The sequence below is a fragment of the Pelophylax lessonae genome (assembly GCF_965119305.1).
Source record: "Pelophylax lessonae genome assembly, chromosome: 10".
NCBI lineage: Eukaryota > Metazoa > Chordata > Amphibia > Anura > Ranidae > Pelophylax > Pelophylax lessonae.
The window spans coordinates 92,610,933-92,626,371 of record NC_138777.1 but is presented as its reverse complement, the minus strand read 5'-3'; the positions used below and the strand labels follow the sequence as shown (position 1 = coordinate 92,626,371).

Here is a 15,439-nt window from a genome sequence, read left to right as displayed (position 1 = left end):
CTCTTTGAAAATATCAGGGAGATTCCCTTGCTTACTTTATCCCAGAAGGTGGCCTTCTTGGTGGCTATCACTTCTGCACGCAGGGCGTCAGAACTGGCTGCATTATCCTGTTGTTCCCCATATCTGGTGATTCATAAGGGATAAGGTTGTTCTTCATCTGAATCCATCCTTCCTTCCTAAGGTGGTTTCAAAGTTTCATTTGAATGAGGACATTGTATTGTCCTTCCTATGTCCTTAGCCCAATCATCCTCGAGAATTTGCGTTGCATTCCTTGGATGCAGTTCGGGCGATCAGGATATATTTGAATACTACAGATTCAATTTGTAAGACGGATTCACTGTTTGTGATCACGGATGGCCCTAAGAAGGGGTTGCCTGTTTCTGCCGCGACCATCTTTAGATGGATCAGACAGACGGTGGTATAGGCTTATTCTATCTAAGGGTCGGGATCCCCCGTTCCCTGTTAAGGCGCATTCTACTCGGGCGCTTAGTGTTTTCTGGGCCTTCCGCCATCAGGCGTCAGTGGTTCAGGTTTTCAAGGCGACTACTTGGTCGTCGGTTCATACCTTTACAATATTGTATAAGGTTTATGTGAGGGCATCGTCAGATGCCTCCTTTGGCCGCAAGGTTCCTGCAGGCCGCTGTTTGAGGAGACTGTTGGTCTACCTCGAGGGTTTGTTGGGTAGGTCTCATGTGTTTGCTCGATGAGCCCCTTGATACTTCTGGTTGGCTCCGGTTGGGCCTTCTAGATTGGATTTTGATTTCTGTCAATCCCACCCCTCATTTGTGGCACTGCTTTGGGACGTCCCTATTGATGAGAATCAAAGAGGACTACGTCTGTCAATGAGCGACAGAGAAAATTGGATTTTTGTAAGATCTTACCGTAAAATCCTTTTCTCTTAGCTCATTGACAGACGTAGTACCCGCCCCTCTATCATTGAGTTGGGTTGGGTTAAATGACACTGCTTTGTGACATAACTGACATCCTGTAGCAGACAGGAAGAGGATATACCCTCTGGGACTGCCCCTAGGGTGTGGCCAGAACGTTTTTCTTTCTGCCTAGTCCTACTCCTGCGGAGGCAGCATAACCCTATTGATGAGAATCAAAGAGGACTACGTCTGTCAATGAGCTAAGAGAAAAGGATATTACGGTAAGATCTTACAAAAATCCAATTTTTTGACTTGTTTTTTCTTGAAAAATAATGTGCATCTATTATTTTTGTCTCAAAGGTGAAAATATCCTTTAAAAAATACTCCTAGCAGTAGCTTTTGAGCATTTTTTTTTTTTTTTTTTTTTGCTTTTGGAATCAAATAGTGTTATCCTATGTGTCACTATTTTAGTCTAGAAGCGTTTTTTTGAAGCTTCAGCTTCTTGGAGCAGAAAATTAAAACTTTTTGTGTTTTTGGGAGCGATTTGCCAGCAGAAAAAAAATGCGCCTAAGTGCTGCTAAAAGCTGGCAAAGGTGGGGGGGGGGGGAATTGCGCCAGCCCCCCTTTCCTGGGCTGCACGCTTGGATTAAGGGTCTGGTTTGGAATTCGGGGGATCCCATTCTGTTTTTATTCCTAAATTTTATTGTGGAGGTTCCCCCTCAAGATCCATACAAGACTCGAAGAGCCTTTAACAGGAGGCCATTGTTCTATTTGAAGTGAGGATAATACATAAATGGACATTCGTTTACAACCATTAAATGCCTATTTATTGCGGTGGGAAGTGAGAATTCTTTAATTACATATCAAAGGCTTCTTGTAGAGCTGTGGAGAAATAACAATGACACTGTAAATTTTCCACTACCATTGTCTTAGGCAAGCTATATGTAATTCATTTTTTTCATTCTCCCAGTGGGTTAAACAAAAAAAATTAACCGATTTTTTTTTTTTTTTTTTTTTTTTTTTTTTTTTTTTTTTTTTTTTTTTTTTTTTTTTTTTTTTCCCATCCACACATTCAATGTGAATGGGGTAATCACTCCAGCTGAGCTATTTCGTTTTACCAGGGAGTGGGGAGCCTTTCCCTCCATCAGAATACAATAATCAATGTTGCTGGCTTTAGCCTGCAGCACTGATCATTTGGGAAAAACCAGACAGGCTGGTTGTACAATAGTTGATTGATTGACTTGTGTACAACCAGCTAGCCCATGATTTAGGTTTCCATTGAAGTTTGGCTGGCTTTAGGCAGTGGGAAGTGATCAGTAAGTCCAGTATACAAAGTGTTTTGTATTTGAATATTTTTTAAAGCTTCCCATTTATTGCAGGCTGCCAATCACTAGGGAAGCCGTAGTGATCAGATAAAATCCATTCTGACCAATCTGTTTTCCCCTAAATGTGCACAGTTGGGAGTCCTGAAGTTGCCTGTAAACTATCGTGACAGCAGCTTTGCTTTCATTGTTCCTTGGGGTAGACCACCTCAGCCGGGGGGCCACACAACTGTTTAAACCCTAATTCAACCCTCCCTATTTAAAAATTTAATAATAAAGTAAGACTACATATACTATAATAAATATGCTGTTTTTTTTTTTTTTGTTTTTTTTGAGGGGGGCCCAAATCCAAGCACAACAAAAAAATATCCTTGCACTGTTTTTTTTTTTTTTTTTGTATAGGCAGCTTGACTGCATTCCAGTAAAAAATCACAAGGGATGATACAGTGTTTAAGATGGCGGCTTTTGGCCCCTTACCCACTTGTGCAACTTGTCCTGCGACTTGGGACTTCAAAGTCACATGACAAGTCGTACACCATGATTTCCAATGACTACCGTTCATATCTGTTCGACTTCAAGGTAGTCTCTGCACTATTTTGGTCTGACTTTGATTTAACTTGAGGTCCGTAGCCCTCAAGATTTCACAGGCATTGCTTCAAGTCCAGTCAAAGTCGTGTCAAAAAATCGCGGTAAAGTCACGCGTCTTTCAGGTCGCACAAGTGTGAAAGGGGCCTTTTTCTCAAACTTTCCCTCACTCCTCTCCCCCCTTTAGGCTACGTTCACATGTGGGCATAGCTTATCGCGGGCAGAATCACCGCGATTCTGCTCGCGATCCGCAAATCATTGCAAATCGCGGGACGCCTGTGCGATGCCCGTGATTTGCAATGGCACCCCAAACGCTGTGCAATGTTGCCGCGATTTCCGCCTGCTGAATCGCGGTAACATCGCGCAAACAGAATCGTGGGACGCACGTCGCCCAAAAAAGGTACAAGAGCTTCTTTTGTGTGTCATGCGCCCCGCGATTCTGTTTGCACGATGTTACCGCGATTCGGCAGGCGGAAATCGCGGCAACATTGCACAGCGTTTGGGGTGCCATTGCAAATCACGGGCATCGCACAGGCATCCCGCGATTTGCAATGATTTCTGGATTGCGGGGATTCTGCCCGCGGTCCGCTACGCCCACATGTGAACGTAGCCTTAGTGTGATAATTACAATCCTATGGTAAATTTACTTCTGTAATAAATATTTTAATTTAAGAATACATATATATGAAATATTTCACCTGTTGGTGTTGGACGAGAAGGATACTATTTCTTTCATACAACTTTGTAGTTAATGGCAGGTTCTTGTCTTACAGATGTTTTCATGTATAAATGTCTCTTTCAGGCCGGTGGGGACCTAGTGTCTGTATTCACATATGATATCCGTCCGGGGGCAGATGAACAGACGCAAGCAGCTAAATCGTCCCTAAAAAGAATCAAGACACTGCGACACCCAAATATTCTACAATATGTGGATGGATTAGAGGTAATTTGTCCCTTCAGGTTCCTTATGCTGTAAGAACATCTAATGACTGCAAAGACAGCGTCTAAAAGCAGTTTTATGACTGATTAATGATACTTTTATTAGATCTACTGTATATATTCTGCTTCAGTCTTGCGTCCTCTTTTTATATTTATCCATTCAATGGCCCAAACTGGTCCTTGTGTGTTTTTTTTAAAAGACTATGGGTTTGCATTGCTAAAACTGGAGAGTGCAGAATCTGGTACAGCTTTGCATGGTAGCCAATCAACCTCTAACTTTAACTTGTTCAATTAAACTTTGACAAAAAACCTGAAAGCTGATTGGTTTCTATGCAGAGTTGCACCAGATTTTGCACACTCCATTTCTAGTAAATCAACCCCTATGATTTAATGAACGTGCCCTGTTGTCATAACCGTTCTCAGGGTATCCCATACAGTCAATATTTTAAAGATCTATATGTAGGATAGTCAGTGTCTAATTCCAAATGAGTTACATATACAACTATGTTTATAACCACTGCTGGTTTTTCTAAATGGCTGCATATTTCTTTTATTTTCTATCACTTATTTACCTGTTGATAGTGTGTCCAGGGGGTTCTACCACCTAGGAATCCTTTAGTAAAAGAAGAAAAGTTACTTTTTGATTTAACTTTGTCCTCTAGATCTAAAACCTTTTTTCTTTCCCCACAGACTGATAAATGCTTGTACATAGTGACAGAACCAGTGACGACTCTGGGGACATATGTGAAATCCAGGAGTGACTCTGGCGGGATCAGTGAATTAGAGATTTCCTGGGGTTTACACCAAATTGTGGTGCGTGTTTTCATCATCTTTCCATTTTAAGATTGTGTATAGGGTTTTCCACTTTCACGAAAGGCATTGGTAATGCTCATTAATGGGCTCTTGCAGGCAAACTGCAAAAACCACCCTTTCTGGACCCTTGTTGATCTGCTTATAGTGCTTCAGCCCTGCCCTGTCTTGATTTTAGCTAGCCGCTAAACCTGTTCTTCAGGGTATACTCCTACTAGACAACCCTGTGTGCAAGGGGTCTGCGCTTAAAGTGGTTCTAAAGCTTTAAGGTTGTTCAGTGTAATCCATTTTATGCATTAAGGTGAAAAACCTTCTGTGCAGGAAAATTCCCCCCCCCCTTATACTTGCCTGAGCCCGATCCAGTCCAGCAATGTGCTCTCCCCACTGTCTCCCTCCTTCCTGGGCTGATTGATAGAAGTGGGAGCCATTGGCTCCTGCTGCTGTCAATCTAATGTGGTGCTGAGCAAGCAGGGGGTGGGGCTAAGCCACCCACTCTTTGTCAATAGACACAGACAGGGCGGCACGGGAGTGAGTACATACGGGTGCCCCCATGAAAAGCGTCTTTCCATGGGGGCATTTGCCGAAGAGGAAAAGCCTTAAACGCCAGCTGGGGGACCTCCAGGAAAAAGAGTATCAGGACTGTTCTGTGCAAAACTATTGCACAGAGCAGGTAAGTAATAACATTAAAAAAAAATTAAAATTTTTAACCACTTAAGGACCAGGCCTATTTCTGACTTGTTTACAAGTTAAAATCAGTATTTTTTTGCTAGTAAATTTACTTAGAACCCCCAAACATTATATATTTTTTCTTTAGCGGAGACCCTAGAGAATAAACTGGAGATCGTTGCAATACTTCGTCACACCATATTTGTGCAGGGGTCTTACAGACGTAATTTGTTTGGGTAAAAAATACACTTTTTTTTAATTAAAAATAAGAATACCGTAAAGATAGCCCAACTTTTTTGTATATAGTGAAAGATGATGTGTCGAGTAAAATTATACCTAACATGCAATGCCTTAAAAATTTGCACACGCTCCTGGAATGGCGACAAACTTCGGTACTTAAAAAATCTCCATAGGCAACACTTTAAAAATGTTTACAGGTTACCTGTTTAAAGTTACAGAGGAGGTCTGGTGCTAGAATAATTGCTCTTGCTCAATTGATCGGTGGCGATGTGGGCGCGACTTGTGTGCGCCTACGTTTCTGTGTGCGAATTCGGAGGGGCGGGTGCTTTAAATTTTTTTTTGTTTTTTTTTTTCTTCTTTTTATTTTATTTTATTTTTTTTTTTTTTTTACACTGTTTCCTATGCGTCCCATTCACATCAGTGCATATTTTGGAAAGAGTTAGGAACTTTTTTGCCCGCAACAGGTTAGGTTTTTAGTTTTATAGACTTCAATGGAAATGCATCAAAAACGCAGTGCTTGCGTTTTTTTGTGTTTTTGCTGATTTCTCCTGCAAGACAACAGACGCACCAAAAATGCATGTGAAAAAAAACACAACGCAGTGAGAAAATGCATCACTTGCAACCTGCATAGATTTGAACCATAAGAAAGGCCTCCTGCACACAGCCACATGAGACCCACACAGCAAATGATCAGGCGTATTTCTCCGCCCAGGAATGAAAGGTGGATCACACATACAAATCAATGACAGGCTGGCTAAACCTGTATGGGTTTATACACAAAACCCAGTGATTACATGCGTACTGGGACTTACACACTGCCCAGATTGCACACCCTCTGCATTGGGGACATTGTGTAAGTCATAATGCGAATGTAATCGATAAGTTATGTGTATTTATCCATACAGCTGCAGATTCAGCCAGCTTGGCAGGGGTGGGCAATTTTATTGTTAGGCAAGCCAATCTAGGAGCCAGCAAGTACTTCTAATCTTGGTTAACCGCTTTAAGAAAAGCATAAAGATATTGTCTGTATTTTTGTTTATTCATATCACCTGTCTGGTTCCTGGGATTTTGATTTATTGGTATATGTTCATGTATATGTTCATAAATTCATATGTATATGTTCATAAATAACACTTGTCTTTTTGTTTGGCTCTAGAAAGCGCTCAGTTTCCTGGTCAATGACGGTAACCTCATTCACAATAATGTCTATATGTCATCAGCGTTTGTGGACCGGGCAGGGGAGTGGAAGTTGGGGGGGCTGGATTATATGTACCCAGCAGGTAGTGAGGAAAGTGCACCCAAAAAAGGACCTGAGCTGGAGAAGTACAATCCCCCTGAGAAGTCAGACCGCTCAAAAACATCTAGAGAGAAGTGGTATGTGTAAACGCTGTACTGTCACTCAAATATATCTGCTGATTTATATGATATGGTCCCATTTTTGACAAAGTAACCCTTCTGTAACAGGTCAGCTGACATGTGGTGCCTTGGTTGTTTGATATGGGAGGTCTTTAATGGCCCTCTCCCTCGCCAAACTTCTCTGCGTTCACTTGGAAAGGTCAGTGTAACGTATAGTATATGAAACTTAGAATTGTTCTAATTCCTTTGTCTGTGTTGGCTCTTTTTACATATGCTGTGACTCTTGGCTTACACACATTGTATGGAGACTTCTGGCAAGGGATACAATTATGTTGGAAAGCAAGATGAGGAATCCTCAACACTGCTTAATACTGAGGCATCATACAAAGCACATTAATAGCCACCAACCAGAAACTTTAACTAAGCAGATTTCAGTAAACTGCAATTTGATTGGCTGCATTTGGATTCTGCCTTTTGTAGCCAAAGAAGCACTTGTATGTCCCAATATAAAATATATAAATTTTTATTTAATTTAAATAATTTGGCTCCAAGTGTGTACTTAACTTCATGTAACAAAATGCTTTCTTTGTGGCCCTCCCAATTACAAAAAAAATGTAAAAAACAAAATATTATGATCTGTACTTTTTAGGTTTGTGGCAGCACTTTTGTTTTTTTGGCCTAGGCCAGCCCTGCTGCCTCATTTTACAGCTGTCTCATATAGGCATGTGCTGAGTTTTCTGTGTATGCGTACAAACACCGCCAGCAACTAGGGTGCCCATACATGGTGATGTTCTTGTGCGTGTGCAGATGCACCGTGGTCTCTCCCAGGCCCCAATTTCCTGGCAGAAACCGTTCTGCGCACGTACCAGACCTTGCAAGATGGCGGCATGGAAGGGAGATAAACTTCACTTCTGCATCTATGCTTGGGAATGTAGTCCCAAGATTTATTTACAGTAAGGTCCTTTTTTTTTCCTTTTTCACGTTTCTTTTTCCTATACACAGAGCTATATATCGTTCTTTCTCCTGTACACAGTGCTATATGTTGTTGTTCTTTCTCCTATACACACACAGCTATATATAGTTGTTCTTTCTATCTGCAGATCCCTAAATCACTGGTGCCTCATTATTGTGAACTTGTTGGTGCCAACCCTAAAATCCGCCCAAACCCAGCACGATTCCTCCAGAACTGTCGAGCCCCTGGTGGGTTCTTCTGCAACAGCTTTGTGGAAACCAATCTGTTTCTGGAAGAGATACAGGTCAGTTACTGTTTGACGACGTGTTCGCTTTTGTAAAGTCTTTTCTCTTTTGTTTTTTGCAAAACCAAATAAGAACATTAAAAAAGGCTAAAATGCAGGTTGCTTTACATACATACATACATACATATGAATTAAAGTAAACCTATCCACCCCCTGCTTTTCCCCAAACAAAAAAAAGATACATTCAGCTCTGAAATTAAAACCCCTCTGATAAATGAACATTTATATGAGTAAATGTAAACTTTCCCTTAACTCAATTCCTGGTTTCCTGAGGCACTGATGTTTTAGCTAGTGCCTTCCAGCTGCCACCTGAGATCAAATGCTATAAAACGCATCCAAAAATGTAGGCCAAAATGTATTCTGCTACATATTTTTGGTAAAAAAAGAATCCCATATAATAATTGGTTTGTGCAAAGGTTATAGCGTCTACAAATGATGGGATATTTTTATGGAATTTTAATTATTTTTTTTTACTAGTAATGGTGGTGATCAGCAACTTATAGCAGGACTGTGACATTGCGGCGGACAAATCGCACACCTAACAGACACTTTTGACACTTTTTTGGGGACCAGTTACACCAATACAGTGATCAGTGCTAAAAAAAATATGATGGCACTGGCAGGGAAGGGGTTAACAGGGGTGATTAAAGGGTTAAATGTGTCCCTGGGGTTTGCTTTGACTGGGGGAAGACAGAGATTCGTGTTCCTGCTTACCAGGAACACAAGATCTCTATCTTCCCGCAGGTCAGAATGGCCATCTGGCTTGTTTACGTAGGCAGGCTGCTGTTCTGCCTCTTTCAGGAACGGTCGCCAGTGGTCGGCGGACATAAGAGTCCGGCGGGCCCGCTGATTGGCTCCCCCTCTCTCAAATCAGCGTGCGATTGGGTCTTCGGCGGCGCACGCCACCCACTTAGGGGCTATTGCATGAAATGATGCACAGGTATGTGATTTTGCACGATCGAGCTGACCTGCCACAGTAAATGTATGTTACGTGGTCGGCAAGTGGTTAAAGTGAAACAATATTGGGCACTAAATTTAATTTGTAGTTATTATTTTGTAGCATCTGTTTTTTGGCCTTGCATCTGTGCGTTCCTGATGTACTTTTTAACTGTTTGTAAATGAATAGATTGTAATAATTGTTGGTGTGACATTATTTTGCACAGATTAAAGACCCGGCTGAACGACAGACGTTTTTTGAGCAGCTGAGTGAAAATCTAGACTCTTTTCCTGAAGATTTCTGTCGCCATAAAATCCTTCCACAGCTTCTTACAGCCTTTGAATTCGGCAGCGCTGGCGCTGTTATCCTAACGCCTTTATTTAAGGTGAGCCTTTTGCAAAATTTTGCCTGACAGGATGTGCACTGTACTTTAACAGTAAAAATACTTCAGGATAAAGTTACCTAGTCAAAAGCTTTTGGTGGTGGATAATGCACAGCCTGTTAATCGTGTAAAGCATTGTATTGCATCAGTACAGAGGAAAAAAGAGTATTCTTCTGGCAGCATGACTCCTAGTAAAATTGTGCTTCTGAATAAAACAATGGCAAACTGGCAGCCATTTTATTGTTTGTTTTTCCCTTTATTCTTATAAAAATACCAAACATGTCTATACTTACCTGCTCGCTTTGCACAAAGCAGCCTGGATCTTCTTCTTCTGAAGTGCTCCGCTGGGGCTCCAGGCCCCTCATCTTCATCTGGTGCCCCCATGGAAAGCTGCTTTCCCTGGAAGCACCTGTGCGGGCTCGCTTCTGAGTCCTGTTGCTGCATCCATTGGTAAGGACATCAGAACTTTGTCCTACCCCCCCCCCCCCCCCCCGTCCTCTGTCACTGGATTGCATTGACAGTAGCAGGGGCCAATGGCTCTTACTGCTATCAATCTGTCTAATGAGGAGAGAGACAGCAGCTGGAGCGGCTGCAATTGTGCACATTACTGGATCATGTGATAAGGAAAAAAGTGCGCTGGAAATCAGAAAAGCTGCAACCTTAGAAAATATATGTAATGTGAAATATGTGTATCAGGTGCGCTAAACTGTTCAATAATGTGTCAAATATATACATATAATGACAAATCAACAAAAATGGTGATGTAAATGAGAAGATAAACCTATCCACAAAATGGTAAATAATAAGTACAGGTTTGAAATCAAAGTGGCAAACAATCTTATGAATATCAAAGAAATGTTCAAACGACATGCATGTGAAGAAAAGCCAAGAGTGCAAAATCCAAAATAGATGTGAGCAGTGAAACCTCCACCGTGATTGGATAAGCCCCTTACCAGATGAAAATAACACTAGGGCGTATGTGTTATCAGATCCAATATAGTACCAGGAAAGATAGGAACACCCACCAAAACCTCTCTCCAAAAAAGAGTAGGTCAGTCTCTTACCAGATGGTAAATGATTGCAGGCATGGAAAGGTGAGTGATGTCTGCATTAGCAGCTTGTCCTGTTCCCTGGGATGGATGAATCTTTAAGCTCTGGTCCTTAGATGTAGTCCCCCCGGGGGCCATAAAATGAATTGTTCAATACTCACAATATACAGCAATGCCAATTTCATCTGAAGAAATGCTGTCATACATTTCTGTTGCAACAGCTGGAACGCTGCCTCCTCACACCGGTCCAAAAAGCAAGTTTATTGCGAGTATTGAACAATTCATTTTATGACCACCGGGGGGACTACATCTAAGGACCAGCGGACGGGATCGGATGAGAACGGACCGACGGTCCGTTCCCATCCGATTTCCCCCATAGAGATGTATGGGGAACTGACAGCTGTGTCTCCGCACACAGCATGGAGACACAGCTGTCATCCTCCTGCTCAGTGGGGGATCGGCGGATCAATCCCCCACTGGGATAAACGGAGTGCGTCCGATGGCTGGATAGCGTGAAAGAGCCCTTTAAGGTGAAAAACCTTGGGGCTTTACAACCACTTTAACAATATAATATCTGGATCTAGTAGCATGTCAAACTGAATTACAGTTAAATTCATATGAGCTTTGAGATTTAAGTGTGTATAAGTTTATCCATTTTCATCTTGGCATGACTTTATGCATTTCAGCTGCTCTAATAATTAACTGTGCTTTTAAATCTTTTTATAGCATTCATGTAAGGTTTGCTATGTGCAAGACCTTAACATTCTTCCTTTTACATATGTCCTTGCCTGATGATTTTTTTTTTTTTTTTTTTTTTCATGTATTCAGTCATATTCTGAACCTTCAGACCCCGTCCACACTGGGGCGAACCGACTTTGCCGGGCGACCTGTGAAGTCGCGGTGCGCAGCTCGCACCGCGACCTCGGAGCGGCCGGCACGGACTTCATATAATTGAAGTCAATGCAGGTCGCTCCGGGTCGCCCCAAAGAAGCTCCGGACCCTTTTTCTAAGTCGGAGCGACTTGTGTCGCTCCTATTAGAACGGGTCCACAGCTTCTCTATGGCAGGCGACCAGGTCGCCCCAGTGTGAACCGGCTCTAAGTGGAATACAAACATGCGCTGATTTTTCTTGCATTTTGGTGTCCCCTTTTCTCATTTCTTTTTCTCTCTTTAGTTTTGAGTTCTATATTCACAGCATACCATTTTCAATTTTTTTAAATCCGCATTGCAACAGAAATACAAACAATAGTTCTTTTAATCCAATATGAGCTTACCTAAAAAATCTTCTTTCCTGCTGTAAGTGCTGCCTGTCTATTGGCCATCTCTTTACATGCAATGGCAAGAAAAAGTATGTGAATCCCTTGGAATTACTGTTTTTTCTGCAGTAATTTGCCACAAATGGGATCTAAACCTCATCTAAGTAACAACAATTGACAAACGCAATACCACACAAAACACTCTAATTTCACATGTCTTTATTGAACACACTTTTATTAAATATTCAGTGATGGAGGGAAAAGTAAGTGAACCCCTAGGCTAAATATTTAAATGAAAGCTAATTGGAGTCAGTAAGTTGCATACCTGAAGTCCAATTAATAAAATTAGTTTTTGGAGGTGTAGTTTAGAGCTACTTTGATAAGAGACATTCAAACATTTTCTGTTCGTAAGAATCCTCAGCTGATGTGAACCATGGCTTGGAAATAGGAGCTCTCTGAAGACATACGATCAAAAGTAGCTGACCTGCCTAAGGCTGAAAAAGCAAATTGAAAGTTTTTGGGCATCCATCGGTCAACAGTTTTATACAAATTGTCTATAAATACAGTTTAGTACTGGGGACACTCTTCTTGAAGTGGGTGCCCAGCCAAGGTGACTCTCAGGGTACAACCATGAATTCTCAGTGAGGTAAAGAAGAACGCATGAGTAACCGCTAAAGGCTTGAAGACATCACTAGAACCAGCAAACTACCCCATTCATTAGTCTAACATAGGTAAGTCTTTGAACAGGCAGTATGTCTAAAATGTTTGGTGAACTGATGGAACAAAAGTTGAATTGTTTGGGAAGAATACTTAGCACTATGTATGGTGCAAAAAGGGCGCAGCTTTACATCATAACATCCCAAAGGGGAAGTATGGTGGAAGGAACATTACTATTTGAGCTTGCTTTGCTGCCTCAGGGCCTGGACCACTTGCAGGATGGAAAATGAATTCCCAAGTTTACCAAAATATCCTGCAGAATGATGTCAGGGTGGCTGTCTGCTAGCTGAAGCTTAGTAGAAGTTTGGTGATGCAGCAGGACCATGACCAGCAGCATCTAAGTAAATCCACCACAGATTTGCTTCAGAAAAAGGCCCAGTCAGAGGCCAGACCTTAACCCCAGAGAGCTGTTGTAGAAGGACCTCAAGAGAGGCGTTCACGTCATACATTCTACAAATGTGTCTTAGCCGAAGCAGTTTTATAAAGAGGAATTGTCAAAAATTCCTCCTGAACATTGTGCAGGTCTGATCCAGAGCTACCTACTGGAAGCATTTGCTTGAAGGCCTTGCTGCCAAAGGAGATTCGACCAGCTATTAACTTCAAGGGTTTACCTACTTTTTCCTCCAGTACTGTGAATGTTTCATGGGTGTGCTTAATAAAGACATGAGAAATTAGAATTTGTGTGTTATCTGCTTAAGCACATTGTGTTTGTCTATTGTTGTGATGTAGATGAGGATCAGATCACATTTTATGGTAAATTACTTCAGAAAATCAGTTAAAAGAGAAGTTCCGGATTCATGAAAGCAAAACAATTTTTTTTACCCTCCCCCCCTCCCCAGTGGGACACAGATGTAAAAAAACAAAAAAAAAAAAACCAAACTGAAGGGTGTTTTTCACTCCCTTACTCTATCTAAAACTTAAAAAAAATTTTTTTTTTTTTTTTTTTTCCCCCTAGGCTTTTTACAAAAAATGGCATATTTGGGCCACTCATTACTGTATACATTGTATGTAAGCTGATTTTTTTTGCAGTTTAATCTGGGGTTGTCCTGTCATCGTTAATTTTTTGACGCAAGTGATTTCTTTCCTTACTGCTTTACTAAATCTTCATTTATTAATAAATGAGATTATCCCTGTATACATTGTATGTAAGCTGATTTTTTTTTGCAGTTTAATCTGGGGTTGTCCTGTCATCGTTAATTTTTTGACGCAAGTGATTTCTTTCCTTACTGCTTTACTAAATCTTCATTTATTAATAAATGAGATTATCCCTTATGAGGTGGTTATGTATGGGAGGAGAAATTTTCGTCCTAAATTTTATAAAATTTGGGATTTATGGTGTGAATTTGTTCTTGCTTTGACTTGGGATAAAGCCTCTCTGGCCCCTTTTAATGTAATCTTGGAAACCCACTGTAAATTTATCTTAAACGATGTACCAATAGTTGGTTATGTTATCGGGGCTCACTGGAGACTGTTAAAGTTAGTTCAGTTATTTTAATCGAAACATATTTTCGACATGAGGGCAATTGTGTATGCAAAAAAGTTGCGGTTTTCATAGCTTTTATGTAGTAAAATAGGAATAACAAAAAAAAAAAAGTTGAAAATTTCATGAATGGCAGAGTATCGCCAGCACACCAAAAACAGAACTTTCCACCCTATTTTTCTGACTATGATAGATCCTAAGTCTAAAGACGATCAGGAGCCTACATTCAATATAAAACCTCTTTTTTTTATTCACATATAAATGTACCTACCCAGTGACTTCAAACCTAGGTAGGCAGTGTTCTAGTCTGTCTTATTCATTTGTGTTAAAGCAAGGATATTTATTGTCCTAAAACCATCTTTTATTACTTTTGTGAAAATTGGATTACAACTGTTATTTTTTACCAGATGGGCATCTGGTTCATACTAACCTTAACTTTGATAAGTTCCTTCTTAGTACGTATTAGGTGTCTTTGCCTTCACTAGAGTTCCTGAAGCCTAGAAATATAAATGTGTTGAAGTGCAATACTGGGGGTGATTTACTAAAATTTAGATATGCAAAATCTGGTGCAGCTCTGCATAGAAACCAAAGTCCCGGTTTTATTGCCAAAGCCTAAGCTCCTGTTCACATCGGGCCGATTTGAAATGACAAATCGCATACCAAATCGGAGCCTATTGCCCGCAACGGCACCGTCCGAATCAGTGCGACGCCAGCTTTGCGGCGCCTCACCAATTCCCCAAAAAAGTTTCTGCACTACTTTTGGCGACTTCGGTAGAAATTTCAGTAGACACCTGTGCAGGGACCTGCACAGATGTCTGTCAAATTGCCCCTGAACTCGCACTGACATGCGGGTTTTAAATTGTGCAAATTCAGCTGAACTTGCACAATTTCAAACCCCCCCCCATAGTGTGAATGAGGGCTAATTGAAGCTGAGGTTAGATGCTGATTGGCCACCATGCACAGCTGCATCAGATTCTGAGTGTTCCAGTTTTAATAAACCTACCCCACTGTGTATCTTTTTTCTCCTCCTTCTCTTATAGATTGGAAAATATTTGAATGCAGATGAATATCAACAAAAGATCATTCCCATTATTGTTAAAATGTTCTCCTCCACGGATAGAGCCATGAGGATACGACTCCTGCAGCAGGTAATTATCAGCTCTTGTTGGCTTATCTTAGTCAGGTACTCCACACATAATGTAATACATTGCTAGCTCTCTGTCTGTGGAGAGAAGTTAGCACTTTTTCCCAAGCTTAAATATATTTTATGTTTCTTGGTGACTGGCAATAATGAAGCAACTTGGCATAGTGTAATGTTCTGTTTTCTATAGCTGATTACATTGGATCTTTTTTCCTTCCTTTTTTTGCTTGAGGCAGATGGAGAATTTCATCCAGTACCTAAATGAACCAACAGTCAATGCACAGATTTTCCCTCATGTGGTCCATGGCTTTATGGATACTAATCCTGCAATTAGGGAACAGACTGTGAAGGTAATGGCAACATTATGATGTTATTTGCTTTTTGTATTGCATGATCTATATGCAGACACTACTTAAAACGGTTACTTTAGGCTTA

The 15,439-nt window shown here is 41.0% G+C and overlaps 1 protein-coding gene across 2 annotated transcripts in view; it reads left to right on the top strand.

The window, feature by feature from the left end:
* SCYL1 (SCY1 like pseudokinase 1) overlaps positions 1-15,439 on the top strand; it is a 73,899-nt gene that overhangs the window by 19,766 nt on the left and 38,694 nt on the right. For both annotated transcript variants that reach the window (XM_082270321.1, XM_082270320.1), the window contains exons 2-9: positions 3,579-3,719; positions 4,406-4,528; positions 6,588-6,805; positions 6,896-6,986; positions 7,888-8,043; positions 9,207-9,365; positions 14,904-15,011; positions 15,241-15,354. In XM_082270321.1, coding sequence (XP_082126447.1) covers positions 3,579-3,719; positions 4,406-4,528; positions 6,588-6,805; positions 6,896-6,986; positions 7,888-8,043; positions 9,207-9,365; positions 14,904-15,011; positions 15,241-15,354 — 1,110 coding nt within the window. The remainder of the gene's footprint in view (positions 1-3,578; positions 3,720-4,405; positions 4,529-6,587; positions 6,806-6,895; positions 6,987-7,887; positions 8,044-9,206; positions 9,366-14,903; positions 15,012-15,240; positions 15,355-15,439) is intronic.